This window comes from Gracilinanus agilis, chromosome 4 (genome assembly GCF_016433145.1).
Source record: "Gracilinanus agilis isolate LMUSP501 chromosome 4, AgileGrace, whole genome shotgun sequence".
NCBI classification, from domain to species: domain Eukaryota; kingdom Metazoa; phylum Chordata; class Mammalia; order Didelphimorphia; family Didelphidae; genus Gracilinanus; species Gracilinanus agilis.
Genome location: NC_058133.1, coordinates 18,335,036 through 18,355,743, shown reverse-complemented (window position 1 = coordinate 18,355,743; position 20,708 = coordinate 18,335,036). Strand labels below are relative to the sequence as shown.

The window sequence follows — 20,708 nt, the reverse complement described above, 5'->3', positions numbered from 1 at the left end:
GGCTCTGTTCCAAGGACAATTGAAACAAGATGCTGCTCTGCCTAAATTACTTTGCCAATCTTATAGCCCTCTATAATTAGAAGATCTTTTCTTCTGGGCAGAATCCTGCATGGGTGTGTGACCCCTTTCTGTCCTGGGGCCATCATCATACCTTGGATCTCTGGATAAGATGCCATATACAGCAGAGCCCACCGCAGAGTGCTCGAAGTTGTCTCTGTTCCAGCAAAGAAGAGGTCCAGGGTGCACGAGACTAAATTGTCTTCATTAAAACTAGGGCTGACGTTACCCTTCAATGAGAAAAGCAAGCTTCGGTTGGTTAATTTAAAAAAATCCTGTCTTTCTCCAAAGATGAGGGGCAAAACCCTGAAAGAGGCATTAGGAAGGCTGAGCAGACAGACCCTGGGCTTCCCGTTAGCTTCCAAGAATGCAGTAAGGGCTCATAAGAATGAGAGCTCTTCTTGCCATTGGGCTGGGAGGCTTCTTACTGAGTACTTCTCTCACAAATCCCATACAGGTAGATATCATCTTCATTTTATAAGTGAAACAAAAAACAAAAACAAGATAAATCTCATCCTCCACATCTTCCTCTTTTTCTTTCTTTTCTTTCTCCTCTTTTTTCTCTTTCTTGTCCTCCTTTCTTCCTTTCTAATTCTCCTTCTTTTCCTCTATTTCCTCTTCCTTCTCTTCCCCTACTTTGCTTTTTCTTTTACTTCCTTCTCCTCATTATTATTCTTGTTATTTCTTAGTATCCCTCTACTAAAGACATCTACTGGGTGAAGTAAATTATTTAGGGGACGTTGATCCTGAGTATAGAGTCTAGCCATGGCACCGCGTCCTAGTGCAGCCAGAGCCAGGGTGGGCATCCCTAGCTTTCATGTGCCATAGCCAGCATAATGTCACCAGAAAAGGGCAGACAGCATGTCTGAAAGTCATTGGCCAAGGAAAGGGAGTTGGAGCAGACAGTTTTAAAAGGAAGTGTGGGAAGTCCAGTCGCTCTCTTGGCTTCCTTATCTGTCAGGGGCTGATGTTTTCTGTCTGTGCTACTCCTTCTCTTGGCTCTTGATCCCTGATAAGCTGGTCACGGCATGACCTTAGCCAGCCAAATGGAGAATCAGATCTAGAAAGGTTTTTGCACTCCAGCTTTCCTTCTCTTCTCTCCCTCTCTTTACTAATAAGTGCTTATAAATCTGGCCATGAACCCCTAGATCAATTTTTAGTTGTAACACTAAATAATTATTTGTAGTTGCTGGTATTTCTTCATCTGGGAGTAGAAAAGCTGATTGCACGATGGAGAATGTGACTGCTGGCATTTATAGAGCACCTTCTCCTGTGATAAGGGTTTCAGAAATATTTTCTCCTTACAACAACCCTGTGAAATAGATTTCTAGTATTAACCCCAGTATACAACTGAGGAAACTGAGGCACATGGAAATATAACAAATTGCCCTGAGGGCAGATAGTGTCTGAGGGCAGATTTGAACTCAGGTCTTCCTTACTACAAGTCCAATGCTCTATCCATCGGCCATCAAGAGGTCTAGATGACCTTCCCTTAATTCCAAGTTTATCCCTCACCTGTTTTTATGCCCTTAAAATAAAGCACTGAGTCAAAGGAGCTAGGTTCATATATCTGTGCTCTATGATTGTTAGGTAAATCCCTTAATCTTTTTTTGTTTCTGTTTCTTCATCTATGAAATGGAGATAGTATCTGTGCTAGCTATCTCATGGAATTACTTGGAGGGAAAAAAAAAACCAACCCTCCAAATCCCAACACTAAAAACAGCCACCATTTTGTACACCTTGAAGGCATACCCATATAAGTAATAGTTGTCATTGTTACTTATTGATTTATTCTTTTAATAACAAGAAAATGAACAGTATTTAAATGCTTTACAATTTGTTAGCTATTTTCCCCATAATCCTATGTGATAGGGAATACCAATAATATTGTACCCATTTTGCAAATGGACATATTGAGACTAAGATAAATGGCTTGTTTCCAGGTAAACATGACTAATGAATTTCAAGATGTGGAAGTCAAATATAGGTCTAGCATTTTTGAACCATATAGGACATAATTACAGACTCTCTGAAGTTGGAAGAGAACTCCAAAGCTGTCAAAGTCAAATAGAAATAGGAACCTATTTTATTATATTTATTATATTAATTATATTAATATTTATATTAAGCATATGCAAGGATCCTTGTGGGCTCCATATTGATTTAGAATACTATATATCTCTCTATGTGTATACACACACAAATATATATATGCACACACATTGTCTATGTTCGGTTGTATTTTTATTTTGTCAAATATTGTTCAATTAAATTTTAATCTGACAATATTGCAGTATTCAGGAGTACTATGACTTCCATGCTGCCCACTTGTTTAACTATGGCACAAATTCCCAAAGGTAGTCATATTTTAATTGACTCTATGAGATTGATAATTTCATTATTAATTATAATTAACTTAATTATATGGCATTGTAAGGTTTAGAAAGGGTTGTTATTGTCCTGTTTTCGGCTGTGTTCAACAATTTGTGATCCCATTTGAAGTTTTCTTGGCAAAGATATTGGAGTGGTTTGCCATTTCCTTCTCTAGCTCATTAGAGATTGAAGAAACTGAGGCAAACAGGGTGAAGTGACTTGTCCAAGCTCCCAGAGGCAGTAAGGGTCTGAGGGCAGATTTGAACTCAGGAAGATGATCCTTCCTGTCTCCAGGCCCAGCACCTTATCCACTGTATAACCTAACTGGCCTTTTACAAAGGATATACACATGCAACAAATACTCATGTTTGACACCTCTGATTCAAGCCCAACTGATGCCTGAAGAGGAAACCTTCTCAAATATGCCAACATCTGCTCTCTTGTCTTTAACCATCAACCTTCTGAGGCAGCACATTCCACTCACAGGGATTCTTTCCCCCTTTCTTCTGAGCTGAACTTTTCCTCTTAACACCCTTGCATCTTATTCTACCTTCTGGGAACAAGTGGAGCTAGATAATCCTTCCTCATCGTGACAAATCTTGAACTATGTGCAGATAGCTAATACATCCCCTGAAGTCTTCTCTTGTCTGGGCTACACCTCCCCTCTTGCTTCAACAGAACCTCTTAGAGCATGGATTAGAGGACCCCGACCATGTTGGCTGCCTTCTTCTCAGGGTTCTCCAGCTTTTGAATATCCTTCCTCAAGGGTGACTCTAGAACTGAACATTTTCCATGTGTGGTCTGCTGAATATTCCTGAGTGGATAAGCAGATCAGTGCTTAGGACAATATTGAGTAGCATGAAAATGAGAGGCTTCGACATCAGTGATGTCCAGTATGATGGTGGTAGGGAAGCTGGCCACCAACGTTTCCCAATGGATACTAGTCCCATATCAGCAAACTTCTCAGAGGTGTTTCTATCTGGATTTCATGTCTGACTAATGATTTAATTTATTTTTATAGTGTTTTAAGGGTTATTAAGAATACACACACACACACACACTATTTCTGTGTACTAGAGGGCACACAGGAGATGAATTAGTAGGGATCAAATATCAGGGCCAAGATTTAATCCCGATATGAGTAGATTGTAGGGCACTAACTTGGAGACAAAAAGAGCTGGGTTCAAATGCTACTTCATATTCCTCCTAGCTATGTTACTGGGACAAATGGATTAACCTCTCTATGCCTCAGTTTCTCCTTTTATAAAACCAGGGGTTGAACTCTATGGTCTCTTGCAAATCTAAATAAAAAGTTTGAACTCTCCACCAGAAAGATCTGTACTTCCCTTATCACACACACACACACACACACACACACACACACATAAACACACACACAAACACACACACATATCCACCACATAACTTTCATAAAATTGAGACATTACTTATCCTCAGGACCTCCCAGAGTTCTCATTGAGAAAAGATGCTTACAGTATGAGTCAGATTTAAAGTTTTGAACATATTAACCCATTTCTCCCTCTTATCCCGCACCTCCCCTCCCCACCTTTTTTATTTTCCATATACAATGCATGCTTTCTGTGCTGCGTCCATTACCTTGGACAGCTCCTTCAGGTAAGCATCAATGAAGTCATGAGCCTCCTCTGAGTTCAGGTTTTCCTTGTGTTGTCTGATAATATCCAATACAAAAGACTCCAGCTTCTTCATTTCTCTAAAGAGCTTCTTGTGAGCTCCTGGCAAGTATTTCATTATCCAAGGAAATATTTCAAAGAGCTGAAAAATATAAAAGCAAGGAGAGGAAAGAGGGATGAGTGCCAGTTTCCATTAGCCTGTCCTTTCCCTTTTTGTTTCTGTCTGAAGAGGGTTTTCTGCCCTTTTATGTTTCATTGAGTTTACTTTAATTCTATATTTAACTGCTTTCAAAACTAATCATTACTGTAACTACTATTATTCCTCCAATACTGTTGCATTCAGAAAACCCAGGCTGGCATCCAGCTATCTCTTGTCTGATACAGCTGCCCATTGACCATGTCCTAATGTACCTTAATATCCCTTTCAAAGACCATCATCAATCATTCCCCCATTTTAGTCCATCTCACAATCTTCAAGGAAGAAAAGAAAGGAGAGATCATTTTTTGGGGGAAAGTGCTAGCACTTGGGCCTTCGTTTTCCTCTCGGCCCCACAGAATTATCTTCTCTTGAATTTCCATTATGCTCCTCTTCAGGAAATGAGAGCTAATGCTATTTGCCATTCTTCCTCGTTTTCTTCTATAGCCAGACTCCTGAGGAATTAAATGAAATCTTGAGCAAGTGACTCCTTTGGTGAGGCTTACTCACTGATCAGCTATCAGGTAGGGTGGATGGAGAGCTCAGGAAGACTCAGGAACACCTGAGTTAGAGTATCACTTATTAGTCCTGAGGCAAGTTATTAACTTCTTTTTATCTCCATTTCCTTATCTGCAAAATGGGAATAATAAGAGCAGCTACCTCAAAGAGTTGTCATGAGGGTGTAAGGAAATCAGTCAGTCAACAAGCACTGATGATGCACTTAGCATGTGTAACACCTACCATGTGCACTGGACTAAGTACAGAGGATATAAAGAGAGGAAAAAAACAATACCAGTGCCTGAATGGGGCTGGTCCAATATGATGGTGATGGGAATGAACTCACATTCTAATGGAAGACACAGCATGGAAATAACTAGGTAAAGGCAAGATATATGTGGAGGAGTAGAAAGGGAATCTCCAGAGGGGAAGGCACTAAGAGCTGGAGATAATGGGGAAAATATTTTGCAGCTGAAGATGAAATTTGAACTGATACTTGAAGGAAGTCAAGATGGGAAGATGAAAAGGGAGAGCATTCCAGGTATGAGGAACAGCAATTACAAAGACTCCAGGGTGGGAGGAATTATATAGACAGCTCTTTACAAATCTTACATGTGAGCACTCAACAAATTATCTGTTTTCCTCTGACTCTGTCTCTTCTCTCTGTCTCTCATTCTGTTTCTTTAGCTGTCTTTGTCTCAATCTCTTTTCTTTCTCTTTGTGTCTGTTTCTCTCTGTCTCTGTCTCTCTGTCCCTGTCTGCCTGTCTCTATCCTCCTCCCTTTGCAGTGATGAGGATAAATTTCCTGGTTTTCTTCAAAACTATGCTCAAGTGACAGCTTCTACATGAGGCCTTTCCTGGTCCTCCTGGCTTCTAATGCCTACCTTACCAAAATGTTTCCCTCGTATTTATTTATTTGTTTTTGCACTTATTTGAGTGCATGTTTTCTCCATCAGCAGAAGGATGTAAACCACCAAGGTCAGAACCTATTTCATTTTTGTCACTGTATCCCCATCACCTTGCACAGTACCTGGTATATGGTTGGTGCTAAATAAGTGGTTATAGATTACTCATCTCAGCAAAATCTTAGAAAAACATTTCTTGGAGGTCACAGTATTTTGGAAAATCCTGGGGCTGCCAGACATAGTCTTTCATGACACTGTTTATAAAATTCTTTTTTCCCCTCTTTCCTTCACTAGTCCCTTTCTACAGCCTTGCTTGTTTCTTTTCTGGTGAAGGAAGGACACCGCCCAATGGAGGTTGAGTTGATCCTGTCCAGGAAGGATGATGGTCTATTACCTGACACTCCCACCTGGTTTGAAGGACTATGACTTCATCCAAGATCTTCAGCAGCTCCCGAAACTGGGAATCATGATACTCAAAGCGATTCCCGAAAGTGACAGAACAGATGACATTGGAAATAGCATTGTTGATTGGAAAGTGGGGGTCAAAGGGCTGTCCTGTGGACAGGAAGAGAAAGAGGATGGGCTATTCTCCATGTCATGCCTGTTAAAATTGCCTAGAATTACTTTCTACCTTTTTCTCTTCAATAATTTCCCCCCACAACCACCTCCTCTAACACACAGCTGCTTTGTTACTTCTGTCCATAACCAGTCTGCTCAAAAAAGATTAGAGAAAAAAGAAAAGAACATGCCCATTTTTTGAAAATTGCAATCAAGACTTGGGATTAACTTGACATATGTTGTTTCAACATGTTATCTGTGGGACTTTGGATGCTACTTTATCTCTCTTTGCCTCCATTTACTCATCAATAAAATGAAGGAGTTGGACTAGATGACCTCTGAGGGAGGTTTACTTCTTTATCTAGGAATCTATGTCTGATAGATCATGTGTAAAAGTTCACAAAATGTGCCTACTTGGGTGCAATATGTGCATACACAAATACCTATTACTATATAGGCCTGTGGACTATTTGCATGCATGTGAGTTCTAGAGCTGATATTATAATTGGAAATATTGGAATGAAAAGAAAAGACATGAGAATGTAAATTAGGAAGGGAGGCAATAAGATGTAGTAGGTAGAATACTGGATTTGAAGTCAGGAAGATCTAGATTTTATCTTGCCTCAGTTTCCTGACTGGGTGATTTTGGTTCTAGTGCCTTCCTTTTGTTGATTATTTCCAATTTCTGCCTGTATCTTGTTTGTACCTCTCTATTAGCATATTGTCTTCCTCTGTAGACTGGTACCTTTGAGGATAGTGACTATCTTTTTCCTTTTTTTATGTTTCCCAGAATTTGGCATATAGTAGGCACTTAATATTTATTAGCCAGGTAACTGACCTTGGATAAGTGACTCAATGTCTCCACTTATCTGTTTACTCATCTATAGAATGGGAAGGAAGTTTGGACTTGATGGGCTTTAAGGTTTATTCTTACTTTAAATCTGTGATAACAAGAGGAAATAGCAGAAAAGGAGAAAGGTGAAGTGGAGGAGGATGGGAAGAATGAGGAGAAGGAAAAGGAAGAAGCATAGAAAGAGGAAAAAGAGTGGATGAAAGTACAACGTCCACTACAACATTGTGAGAAAAGAACTTGGAATAATGTAAGGATCTGGATCGATACACCCCCAACCACATTCTAGAAGTCAATGAGAGTCCCTGCTACTCATCTCCTGACAAAGAGATGATGGACTTATTCTATACAGTGAGCTGTATGCTTCTGCACATGAACAGTGAGAACTGATTTTACTTGAATATGTGTATTTGTTATTAGGGTTTTGTTTTCCATTTGGATGAAGGGAAGAAAATTAATTAAAAAATGAAAACAGCAAAATTTATGGATCTATTTATTACAAACATATATTCTAAGGAATAGAAAGAAGAGAGGAAGGCAGAAGAGAAAAGAAGAAAGAGAAGAATGAAAGAGAAGAAATACTTCTAGAGCAGGGATGAATAAGTGAGAAAGAAGGAGGGAAAAGGAAAAAAAAGGTACAGAATGGCTGCAGAAGAGTATAGAGGAAGGAGTATGCATACATGTTCGTGTGTGTGAAGAGAGTTCTTTGAGTGGCCAGCCAAGGCAGGACTTCATGTGTGCCACTGTAAGAAGGTGTTGGCAGAATATGATTATAACATTAAAGAGAGTGGATTCTCGAGGGGTTCTTTGTTATTGTCTCCTTTCTTCCTATAGGACAGTGCTGTGTCTTGGAAAAGATGAGGATGAGGATGAGGATGTTCTGTCTCTCTCTATTCTTAGGATGAGCTGCCTCCCCTTACTCACCTCATCCCCAGTTACAAATTCTCTTTATTGATCATGTGGACAAAAGAACAATTGGAAGCAACTGAAAACATCTCTGTCTGATGAGCACTCACCTTTTTCTTCCTTGATAGCCTCAGTGAGGCATGTGGCCTCTTCCTGGATCCGAAGTTCCAGGGTCCTCTTTCCCAAGCCGAAATTCCTTAGGGTCATTAAGGTGAATCTTCTTTGATCTTTCCACTCTTGACCATTAGACATGATTAAGCCTAAATAATAATAATAATAATAATAATAATTTGCATCAATAATTCAAAAAATCTTTGTTTCCCATTTTCCCCCATCTACAGCTTGTTTGTCCATCACTCTTCCCATGCAGTTCCCTCCTTTAGAATAAAAGCTTCTTGAGGGCAAGGAATGCCTTGTATCTTCCTTTGTTTTCTTAGCAATTGGCACAGTGCCAGCACATAGTAAGCCCTCAATAAATGTTTCTCTGTGGCCAACTGAAAGGGCTTTGAAGAGCACTGACTGTCTTTCTGTTGACCAAGATTGAACATGGCAATGTGTGGAGACGCTCAGGGTCAACAGGTTGACCAGCCGTTGTTGAACTCTTGGGGAGCCAAGGAAGGTCTTCATAAGCATGAAAGAGAGTTCTTCTGCCTCAGGATATCCAGGAATTGATGCAGAGTGAAAGGAGCAGATCCAGGAGAACATTATACACAGAGACAGATACACTGTGGTAAAATCGAAAGTAATGGACTTTTGTACTAGCAGCAATGCAATGATCCAGAGCAAGGCTGACAGACTTATGAGAAAGAAAACTAGCCACATTTAGAGGAAGAACTGTGGAAGGAGAAACACAGAAGAAAAAAAATGCTTGAACAAATGGGCTGATGGGGGTATTACTGGGGAGATAGATGCTAAAAGATAACTCTAGTCCAACTATCAATAATATGGAATTAGGTCTTAATCAATGATACATGTAAAACCCAGTAGAATTGTGTGTCTTCTATGGGAGGATGGGGGGTTTGGGGGAGAGGGAAAGAACATAAAATATGTAATTATGGGAAAATATTCAAAATAAAATTTAAAAAAAGTATTGAAGCATAATTAATCAATTAAATAAAATTCAAAATAAATAAGTAAATAAATAAATAAGTAAATAAATAAAAGTATTGCAGCAGGTATTGAAGTGTTTTGGCTCACTGAATTGAGTGCTGATATTGGAGTCTGGAGAACCTGAATTCAAATCTATCCTCAGATACACTAACTATGTGATTCTGGGCAACTCCCTTCACCCCATTTGGCTCAGTTGCCTTCTCTGTACAATGAGTCAGAGAAGGAAATGGCCAACTGCTTCAGTATCTCTGCCAAGATCACCCCAAAAGGGGTCATGAAGAGTTGGACATGACTAAAAAGTGGGATATGGAGATTTGGGACTACATTGAATGCAGAATCACTTCTAGGAAATAGGAGGTAAGAGTTCCCCATATGTGCCCTGACCCAAGCCTCATCTAGAGGACTGGGTTTGGGTTTTGGTCCCCTGATGTAGGAAGGGCTGGAGTCTGTCCAGAGGAGGGCAACCAGGATAAGAAAAAAGATTGAGTCCAGGCCATATGGGGCCAGTGGAAAGAACTAAGGAATATCATCACCACAATTTAGATATTATTTCATAATTTGCAAAATACTTTACATATATTATCATTTCATTTGATCCTCACAACAACCCTGAGAGGTAGGTGTGATTATGTTCTGTGTTTCAAAGGAGGAAACTGAGGCTGGAGTCACCCAACTATTAAATATTTAAGGGAAGATTCAAATTCAGGTCTTTAGATAGCCATCTAGCTATCTTTGGGAGAATGCTACATATAAGAGGGTCCACACCTCTTTTGTTTGGTCCCAGAGGCCAGGGCCAATACCAGTGGTTAGACATCAAAAAGATGTTCATTCATATTCAAAATCCACAAAATATGCCCAACAGTTAAGGGCTCTTCATTGGCTGAGGGGGCTGCATGACAAGGTCTTCAAGCAAAGGGGAAGGATGGTGCTTATTAGATGGGTCCCAGTTCTAGGTCTGGGGCTTGATGACCATTAAGTAAGAGGAAGGAAAGAGAAGACATTTATAGATGTCTTCTTTGTACCTGGCACCATATTGAGGGTCTCCTTCAAGGACTCTTCCAAATCTGAGATTTGGTGATTCTGGTCAATTCTCTTTGAAAAGAGAAGAGATATTTGTGAAATGTGCCATTCAGGCTTTCTCCTATGGATGTCAAAGAAACGTGTTCAGTTTTGTTGTTACTGTGGACTTCTGAGGGTGTCAGAAGGAACCTTCCCTTTTCCTACTCATTTAGGCAAAGTCACCTCTATGGCTTTGAAGAATAATGGGGCAGTAGAGAACCGGTAAGAGAACTTGGACTGGTCACGTGAAAGCCATGGAAAGTGGTGCTGCCTGGGTCTAAATGGCAAAGGATATTTGTTCCATGGAAGGTGTTTTGTCGTGTTTTGAATTTATAAGTTTCTCATTCTCATTGGACATGACAAGTAGATAGGTGGTGGCTGCTGAGATATCAAACACCTGAATACTGATTTTGGCATTTGAAACAAGATTGTATTTCTTGGGAAACTAATAACTATCTCTTGCCTCATTCTGGCACAACGCTATATGGTTTACACTTTACAGTCCTTTTATATACATCATCTCAACTTAACTTTTTGTTGTTATTGTTCAGTCATTTTAGTCATTTCTGACTTTCTATGACCTCATTTGTGGTCTTTTTTGGGCAAAGATACTGGAATGGTTTCTCATTTCCTTCTCCAGCTCCTTTAACAGATTAGAAATCTCAGGGAAATAGGGTGAAGTGACTTGCCCAGAGTCACTCAGCCAGTAAGTGTCTTGGGCCACATTTGAACTCAGATTTTCCTGACTACAGATGCAGTACTCTATCCATTGAACCATTGAGCTTCCCAAAACTTTGGAAAGAAAATAATAATACACAGTACCCAAATAGTGTTGGATATGGAGTCAGGAAGACCTGGATTCAAATCTTGCCTCACACAGATGCTTTCTGTCTTTGTAATCCCAGGCAAGCTTCCCTTGGCTTCATTTTCTTTACCTGTAGAATGGCCACCCAGGGTCCTCTCTGATTTTAATCAGTATTGCCACATTCTCTGAGGACTTCCCATAGCCCTTGGATACCAACTTTGCCAGTAGACAGCACTGGCTTAGACAACTCTGTTTCCAAGTAGAGTGTCTATATGTTTTGACCAGATTTGTGAGTGGATGACCTTGTTTTAATAGAGTTCACTTTCTCCAATATATTAGAAGACGTCAAATAACAGAAAAAGAACATTTACAACAATTGCAGTGAAAAGACGTTCTGATCAGTAGCTAGAAGAGGAGTGGTTTGGGAGAGAGGAAGAGCTGGGTTTAAATATTGCCTCTGACACCATTTTGTGACCTTGGACAAGCTTCTTGTCCTCTTAGTACTCCAGGAAATTAAGACTAGGAATCTGTGCCATTGAATGAATGAGAGAAAGAGGTCCAGGTGTTACCCCACGGTGCTAACTATGTGCCAAGTCCAGTTGGATACAGATACAAGAGATTAAGGGAGTCTGTGTCCTCCTGGAGCTTCCATTCTAATAAAGGAAGACAATACCTGTAGAGTAGAAGAGTAGAAGATGGCAGCAAAGAGTGTTACAGACACAGGAGTTAGAGGATTGCGTCTTGCTGTCTCATAGGAGCTGGCTTTCTACTTTAAGCCTATTTGTCCTCCTTTGTATATCCCACGAAGGCCCTACATTTAGGTAGGGGGAGGCCTCTTGGAAAGCAGGAGTCACCACATTCCCTTAGGCAGCAGAGGTCAGTGGGGCTTAGGCTGAGATGCCTCCACCTCCTCACACCAGAAGTCTACAATAGGACCAGATTTGTGAATTGCTTGTCTTCACATGGCATCAGAGCACATTTTCACTAGCATATTAGAAGAAATCCAACAATAGAGACACAGATTGTAACAGTTGAAAGATGCTGAAACAATGATGGTATCCTTGACAAAAAAAGGAAATGAACAGAGATGTGTCTACATCAAGACAAATCATGGGAAGTGCCAGTGGTTGGAGATTTCATATTATACAATCAAATAGACAGATTTATCCTAGTACTATATATTAATCCACAAGATATTGTTAGGATAAAAAAGAGAGCAGGGGAGCTAATGGAAGATTAACATATTTGTGTTGATGCTGTCATGTGGAAGAGAGATTATTAGCTTTTTTCTGCTGTGGCCTTTTGTGAAACTGATATTGAATAGTAATTTAGGTTTTGGTTAATCATAATAGTAACCACTATAGCCAAGCATTACTATTGTAAGCAAGCTTTAAGGCTTCAAGGCTTAGAGTGTTGACATGTTGGTATAATGCCTCAATAAGTAAATAAAACAAGGTGTCAGTTGAAGGGATAAGTTAACCTGCACATAAGGGGTTCTTCTAGTTCTGAGCTCCATGGTTACAAGGAACCTTCTGGAGAATGTTATAGGAAGATGACCAAGTCTTTGCCCCTACATAACACCCTTGACTCTGGAAAGTCCCTGATCAGGGATAGCATTTCAAGATTAGCTGCCATAAATTCTTCCAAGAAGATGTCGGTCAAATTGGAGATTTCTTTTGCCATGATGGATAAAGACTATTGGTGAGATGATCAGATAGCATCATTTTATTGTTAAGAACCAAACACAATCTTAGTTTAGGGGGATTTCTGGACCTTTTGTAACTGCTAAACTAGGAAACAACTGCTCTGTGTTAAGTGGTCTTTAGTTACAGAGGTATCATTGACTTCTATTATTTATATTTATAAGCCTTGCCAATAAGTGGATTAATCAAACCTTTTGTGTCTCAATTTCTCATTATTGAAGATTTACTAGGACATCAAGAAAGAAAAATCAGGAGTAATGAGGGAAAGACAAAAGGGGATTAAATTGAAGTTGGAGAAAAGAGCAAACTTCCAATCAGTTACAATTACCCCAGAGTTTAATGGGCTTCTATGAGGAGTGGTGGGCTCCCCATCCTTGTAGAACTTTCAAGAAGATTCTGGATGATCATTTGTTGGGGAAATTGAGAGGAATCCAGTTCAGGCCCAGGCAATCATGGGAAGCTGCTGTTTTTGTTCTTATGACACAAAGATTCTGTGATTCTTTCAAATGTCCAGGTATCCATCCTGAGCCCTTTCACTTATTCATATGACAAACATTTATTAGGGATTGGAGATGAGCAAAGCCTTCCATTAAGTATTGGTTCAGATACAGACAGTACAAGATTGGCTAAGCTCTCAGGCATTTTAAGTGCTGATGTGAATTATCATTATAAACTAAAACATAAGATCAAAGTTAAAAATTTATTGATATCAGATACAGGAGAAATTATTATTGGCAAGGGAAATATTCAAGGGGAAGTTAAGCAAGTGAATTGATTCTTGAAACATTTAAAGAGGCTAAAAAGAGGGAAGGGAGAACATTCCAGATAAAGGCAAAGCACAGATAAAAAGCAAGGTTCAGAGGAGAGACCTTTGATCTTGGAGTTAAGAAGATATAGGTTTAAATCCTGCCTCCAAAATTTACTAGCTATGTGACTTTAAAAAACAAACAAACACTCAATCTTGACTTTTGTTACCTCATTTGTAAAATGCATTAAGGGGTTTGGACTAGATGCCCTTGAAATTTCCTTGCAGATCTAAATCTTTGATCATATGTCTGGGCTGGGAGGTAGGGAAGGGAAATAGTGTCTGGATCACTTTGGGTAAAATGTAGGGTACCAGAAGATGAATTATCACAGATAATGATAGGAAAACTGGCTGAAGGGCCATCAATGGCCTGGTGAAGAATCACAGACCATCAGAATGTTGAAAGTGGAAGGAACCATTGAGATCATCTAGTCTGACTGTACCTACCTCCAAGTGGGCCCTATCTACTCTTGTAATGCTTCTACTCTGCCCTCCATTTCTGCCTCTTATTTCTTAAAGAAGATATTCCTCCCATGGTTTTCACCTTCATACCTTTTTTCCTTAAGTCTTCACAACATTTACTCTCTTCTCTGCTGAATAATAGACAAGTAGGTATCTCAAATCCATGGTGACTCTTGCACCTTTATTTCCATCCACTCCCATCACCTTCTATCTGGCACCTGGCACCAACTGCCCCACCCAAGACTTTGACCATAGATTTTAATTTTATTGCATTCCTCCAGGTTGCAGGTGACTGTGCTGGCTGGCATTGGCACCACCATGTGGGTCAAAGGGCCTAAAGGCAGAATTATAAACACATAGAGTTTCAGAGTTGGAAGGGATCTCAGGGACCATCCAAGTCTAACCTGTACCCAGAAATGAACACCAACAAAATGTACTGAGTGGCTTTTGATTGAAGACTTCTAATGAGGAGGAATCCACAACTTCTGGAGCAGTGATTCCCAAAGTGGGAGCCACCGCCCCCTGGTGGATGCTGCAGAGATCCAGGGAGGTGGTGATGGCCACAGGTTCATTTATCTTTCCTATTAATTGCTATTAAAATTAAAAAAAATTAATTTCCAAGGGCGCTAAGTAAAATTTTTTTCTGGAAACAGGACAGTAGGCCAAAAAAGTTTGGAAACCACTGCTCTGGAGGAAGACCATTTCATTTTTGGATTGTTCTTATTGTCGAGAAGTTTTTTCCTTGTTATCCAGCCAAATTGTACCCCTCTGCAATTTTCACCATTTGTTACTGGTTTTGGGTCCAAGGAGAACAAATCTAATCCTTTTTCTATTAAGAGGCCTTCAAACCCTTGAACAAAGCTCTCACCTCTCTTCCCTTTTCCATTGAATCTTATGGTCTTCAAGTTGAACATCTCAGGCTCTTTTAACTGACCTGCCTATGGGATAAATTTGAATCCTTTGTGATCCTGATTGCTCTCCCCCTCTTTCTACTCACTTCATCCCACTCTTAGACATAAAGGAAAGAAACTTCAAAGGCTTATTTATTTTATCACAATTCTTCTACCACAAGACATCTATACTGGTTTAGAATTCTCCAAGAAAGTTGAAGAAAAGGGGTAAAAGCAATATTTCAAAGAAAACTGGAGAGATAAAATGTTCATCATCATCTAAAGAACTCACCAAATGTTTTAAAGATATAAGACCGCAATGGAGTGTGGGGGCGATCAATAAACACATGGCCTTGGTTGACCAGGACTTCCTTGATCAGTGGCAATCCAGTTACGACTACAACAGGAGAACCAAGCAGTTCCAAGGAGAAAATATTTCCATATTTCTTGACAGTCTGGAAAAGAGTTAGTTTGAATTGCAGACTTTCATTGCCTTTCAGGCTACTTTTTATCTGTACTGTCATCAGATGACATTCTATTTATGTGAAACATCAGTTCCAATGGAGTCCACTCCATTCAGTCTAATCCAATTCCATTTAATTGAGTTCAGCTCACCCCACCAAACACTGACTCAAATGACTATGTCCCTGGTATTATGCTAGGAGCTGGGCAGGCAGTTACAAAAACGGAATCATTCATTCCTTTGGTGAGTTAACATAGGAAGGAAATGATTCCTCCATACGTAAATAAACCTAGAATACATGCAAAAGAATATTAAGTGATTTCAGGTTAGACTCAGCACATGGGAAGGATCAGGAAAGCTTTCTGCAAGAGGTAGTGCCTGGAAACTGAGAATTCCAAAAGATGTAGGGGAAGAGGGAGTATATCCCAGGCTCTGAAGTGGCTTCCATATTCAAGGCAATATTCTAGGATAGGAATGAAGGAAAATGTATAAACATCTTAAAAGTTTAATATTGGGGAAAGACACAAAGACCAACATTCGAATCACTGGCAAGTTCATGGCAGTGTAGAATGTAAGCACCCAGAGGATTTTTTTGTTGCTGTTAATCTCTAGTTCTCAGCCCAGTGCCTACTGCATGGAATGTGCTTATGAAATGCGTGTTAATTGACTGATTGACTGGCCAATTGAATATTTCCCCAATGACACAAATCAAAGCCCCTTTTACTCAGTAGAGAGTCTTCAAGAGAGCCTAGAAGAAACGTCAATCAATGCTGCTGCCAACATGGTCATGAGCTTCTCTGAACTTAGCAAGACTTTTCAGGCAATAGAAAACCAGAGAATCTGTCACCACACCTTTATCTAAAGCCATTGTATAGTGCTAGGCTCTGAGAAGGCTTGTATTCTGCTTCCAGGATAGAATAGAGAATGCTCTCAAGCTGACAACATAAGATGACTATTTTCTGAAGCCAGGGATATGTAGACTTCAGGAAAGAAGAAAATGGGGTGAGCGGCTGGATGGGATAAAGGCTTGTGACCTGGAATCTAGTAAGACCTGGATTCAAGTAAGACTTAGTCACAACACATCTAGAATGGGTTAGAATTCTCCAAGAAGGTTGAAGAAAAAGGGTAAAAGAGATATTTCAAAGAAAACTGGACATAAAATGACCCCAACTAGGAACCAGTCACCAAAACTCAGCCAAATCAGAGTTTCTGCAAAAGTAGTAACTATCTTAAAGGGGTGTATTGAGGATCAAATGAGATAATGCATGGGAAGTTCTCTGCAAATGTGGAAGAGCTATTTCAATGTCACCTGAGGGGCAGCATGGGATACTGCACAGAGACCCAGCATCAGCATCAGCATCAGCATCATTAAGACTTGTATTCAAGCTTCACCTCTGACACATGACTACTGCATTATTCTTGGAAAACTGCTTAACCTTCCAATGCCCCAGGCAGAGAGTCTTTAGTGGATTCTTTTAGGATTACTGCTTGGCCCTGGGTTGTCCATCATTTTTATCAATGACTTGAGTAAGGCAGAAATGAGGCTTTCATTTGATTTTCATCCAATACTAATTTGGGAGAGAGAGTTTGGTGATGGAATCAAATAGAATTAGAGTTTGAGTCAGAAAGACTCACCTTGCTGGATTCAAATATGGTCTCAGATACTTACTAGCTATGTGACCCTAGGCAAGTAACTTATCCTTATTTGCCTCCGTTTCCTCATCTGTCAAATGAGTTGGAGAGAGAACTGGCAAACTACTGCAGTATCTTTGCCAAGAAAACGTTAAATAAATTCACAAAGAGTCAGATACAACTGAAATGGTTGACCAACAGTTCCAAGGTGATAGGGGCTAATTGGAGAGGTGGTTTGTTCTGCCTCCTGGGAGGTCTTTAGGTAGAGTCTGGATGACTCTTTGTAGGATTACAGGGGTTTTGGTTTCCAAGTATGTGTTGGGTTAAGTCACCACTGTTGTCCCCTCCAACTCAAATTCTGTGATTATGGTTTTTATCCATAACCCTTGGAGACTCTATGAACTCTCCACATGCCCAGTGCCCAAGTTTGGGCATTTCTATAGATGGTGATCCAAGTAAATCTGGTACATCCTAGCCTATGCTATTCAGCTCTGTGAGTACCAGGACCAGCATTTCTGAGTCCCGACTTATGAGAGGGAGATGTCAGCTTCAGGGAAAGGCGTAGATCTGAATGCCAGTTTGATACAAATTAGGTGGGTGATGACTCCAAAGTTGATGGGCATCTATACATGAGGCTGGTTCCTCCTTTGCAGAATGGGTGATTGATATGGTTGTGTTAAGATAAAAAGCACTTGTCCTCAACCTTAAACCTCTTCAGAAATGAGATTATAATTATGATTGGGATTGTTTCAATTGATCAACCAGAGAACCCTGTTGAAGATTTTGAGGCTTTGGAGATGAATGTTAAAAGGATCTTGGAAAGTGTGTGCCTGTATGTACCCATATGTTCATATGCATATATATGTATATATTCCCAACACAATCTATATACACACATATATGCAGATATATATGTACACATGTGTGTTAATAAAATAGTATTGAAATTTCGGGAGGGGGCACTACCAGCTGGAGAACTGGGAAAGGCTTCATATCGAAGGTGATGATTTAATTGAACCTTAAAGGAAAACAAGAATTCTTCAATGTTAAGAAGGTGAGGAGGGAGTTCATTCCAAGCAGGGCACATTGCCAGTCCAAAGAAATGGAAACAGGATAGAAAGCCCTGAATGAGGGATATCAAAGAATAGATATTTGTCTAAATCACATCTTCTATGGAGAACAGTTGATTTAAGGAAATTTTGAGTCAATCACTCCAAACTTCTCATTTTATAAATGAGAAAACCAAGACCTGGGGTGATTAATTGATTTACCCAAAGTCACACAGCTAGTGTGTGGTTACGCAAGAGTTATTTATAAGGACAAACTGCATCAAGTATATTTGTCAGGGCCATCACAATTAAAACACCCAAATCTTCAGCTCTGTCGTTGTCTTATTCTGCTCATATGTTATGCACTAGAGAAGTGGGGAATGGAAATAATCAACCTCTACCTTTGTTTTTCTTTGTTTCTCCTTTTATAAAACCCTTACCTTTTGACCTGGAATCAATATTAAGTATTTGTTCCAAGGAACAAAAGCAGTAAGGACTAGGCAATTGGGGGTAAGTAGGGTGTCACACAGCTAGATAATTCTGAAGTCAAATTTGAACCCAAGACCTTCTCTATCCAGGTCTGACTCTCTGATCACTGAACTACCTAGCTTCCCTCTGGGTTGATTTTTCCAAAGTGCTCTCACAACTTCTATGTCCCTTGAACCCCATATCATTATCAAATAAAGAAATATTTGTAAAGTACCTTGCAAATCTTAAAATGCTATATAAAATCCAACTAATTATTAGAAATTAATTCTTAGTTTATTTACCAACTTATCAATTGATAATTAATTTATTAATAATAATAATCAGTTCTTATTTGCTCAACTTAATTGGAAAGAACACTACAGGGAAATTGGCAGTGCCAATATTGTCAGACAGAATTCACTCACCTGGCATTGTTTATCCAAAGTTCTAACCTAGATAAATGATTCTTAACATTTTTTGTGGTATTTTGTGTCCCTTTGGTAGTTTAGGGAATCCTATTGGTCCCCTCTCAGAAAAAAAAAGATTCTAAATGCATAAAATAAAATATATAGTCTTATAAAGGAAACCAATTCTATTAAAATATAATTATCAAAAATATTTTTAACAAATATTCAGTTGTCCCAGATTAAGAACCTCTGGTTCTAAAGTTCAAAGGGCCTCAGAGGCTTCCTAGTCCAATTTCTGCCAGCCAGTCAATTAATGAAGGTTTTTTAAGGGTCTTTTGTGTGCCACACATTGTACGTAGTGCTGAGGATACAAAAAGAAGTATGACAGTCCCTGTTCTCAAGAAACTTCTCATTTTACTGATAATAACAATAGCTTATGTATAATATATACATCTCTCTCTCTTTTCATCCATCCATCTATTTACCCACCCATCTTTCCATCTATCTATCTTCCTATCTATCTATCTATCTATCTATCTATCTATCTATCTATCTATCTATCTATCTTCCTATCTCTCTCTCTCCATTCATCTCTCTGTCTGTCTATCTACTCATCTGTCTGTCCATTTGTCCATCTGCCTATCTGTCTATCAATGCTTACTGTGTTCCAAGCCCTGTGCTAAACACTTAGCAATTATTATCTCATTTGATCTTCATGACAACCGTGGGAGGGAGGAAGGTACTCTCATTATCTTTGTTTTTCAAATGAGGAAACTGAGATGAGCAGAGGTTTGTTGACTGCCTAATGAAAATGATGATAAAAACAGCAACATTTCCATTTTGCTTTAAGGTTTGCACAGCCCTTTCCATATATCATCTCATTTGATCTGAACCACAGGGCAGAAGGGACCTCAATGGTCATCTAATCCTCACCTTGTACAGTGTACGATGAACATTGTACTTGTACAGTGACTCATCCCAGAAGTGATGAGTATCTCAGTTAGTTTCTCAAGGTCCCACAGGGAGTAAATGTCAGGAAAAGGGGCATGAACGCTGGCCCTCTGGGTCCCAAACCAGACAGTCTCCCCATCCTAAGAGGCTGCTCCCCAAGTAGGGCCAGTGCAGGGATAGACACTGAAGCTTGTGGGTCACCCAGACTAAGCCATGTCCCAGGTCCTGCTTCCCTCGCCCCCTCACAGCCGGTGGATCCTTGCCCTTCTCTCCCACTCCTTACCTCTTGGAGGGATATGTGAGGTTTTTTAACATCCATGTGAAAGGTGTTGCCCAGTAAGGGCAGCCGAAAAGGGCCAGGCGGGGAGTTAGGGTGGCGCCTCCTCCTCTGCAGATAACTTGCTAGGATCAGGAAGATGGCAGAGAAGAGGAGAAGGGTCTTCAGTGAGGCCCCTTCCCAAAGAGAAGGGAACTTCATCTTCCCCAGCTCCAGCACCAAGGCCAGCCAAGCCGAGCTATGTCTCCTCCTCTTCTTGGAGCAGCAGCAGCAGCAGCGATAGGGGGCTCAGGAGCAGAGCCCAAGTGGAGAGAGGAAGCTCTGAGCTATCTGAGTGTATCCCTTGTTGCTGCTGATAGGGTGGACGTTTGTCCTCCAACCTGTGGGAGTTCCAGGAAGTTCGAGCCTCTCTTCTGTGCTCCACCCTCCATCCTCTGCCAGGACTTGCCTCAGGAGAACAAACGCAGCTCCCCACGAAGAGGAGACGGGCTTGTTTGCTGGAAGCTGTAGGGATGCCTTGGCCAGGGTGGCCAGGGAAGGCTCCCACACTCACACAGATCTCAGACCGCAGGCTTAGAGCTCTAAGAAAAGTTCCATTTTTTTCCTGTGCTCTCTAGTGTTTTTAGTAGGAA

At 40.2% G+C, this 20,708-nt stretch overlaps 1 protein-coding gene across 1 annotated transcript in view; it reads right to left on the bottom strand.

Moving 5' to 3' along the window:
- The window catches only part of LOC123245776 (cytochrome P450 2J2-like), a 30,847-nt gene extending 10,570 nt beyond the window's left edge, over positions 1–20,277 (bottom strand). Inside the window, exons 1-7 of the mRNA XM_044674780.1 lie at positions 20,083–20,277; positions 15,122–15,284; positions 8,106–8,255; positions 6,076–6,236; positions 4,048–4,224; positions 486–491; positions 152–287 (exon numbers count right to left, since the gene is read on the bottom strand). Coding sequence (XP_044530715.1) covers positions 152–287; positions 486–491; positions 4,048–4,224; positions 6,076–6,236; positions 8,106–8,255; positions 15,122–15,284; positions 20,083–20,277 — 988 coding nt within the window. The remainder of the gene's footprint in view (positions 1–151; positions 288–485; positions 492–4,047; positions 4,225–6,075; positions 6,237–8,105; positions 8,256–15,121; positions 15,285–20,082) is intronic.
- Positions 20,278–20,708: the final 431 nt, after the last annotated feature.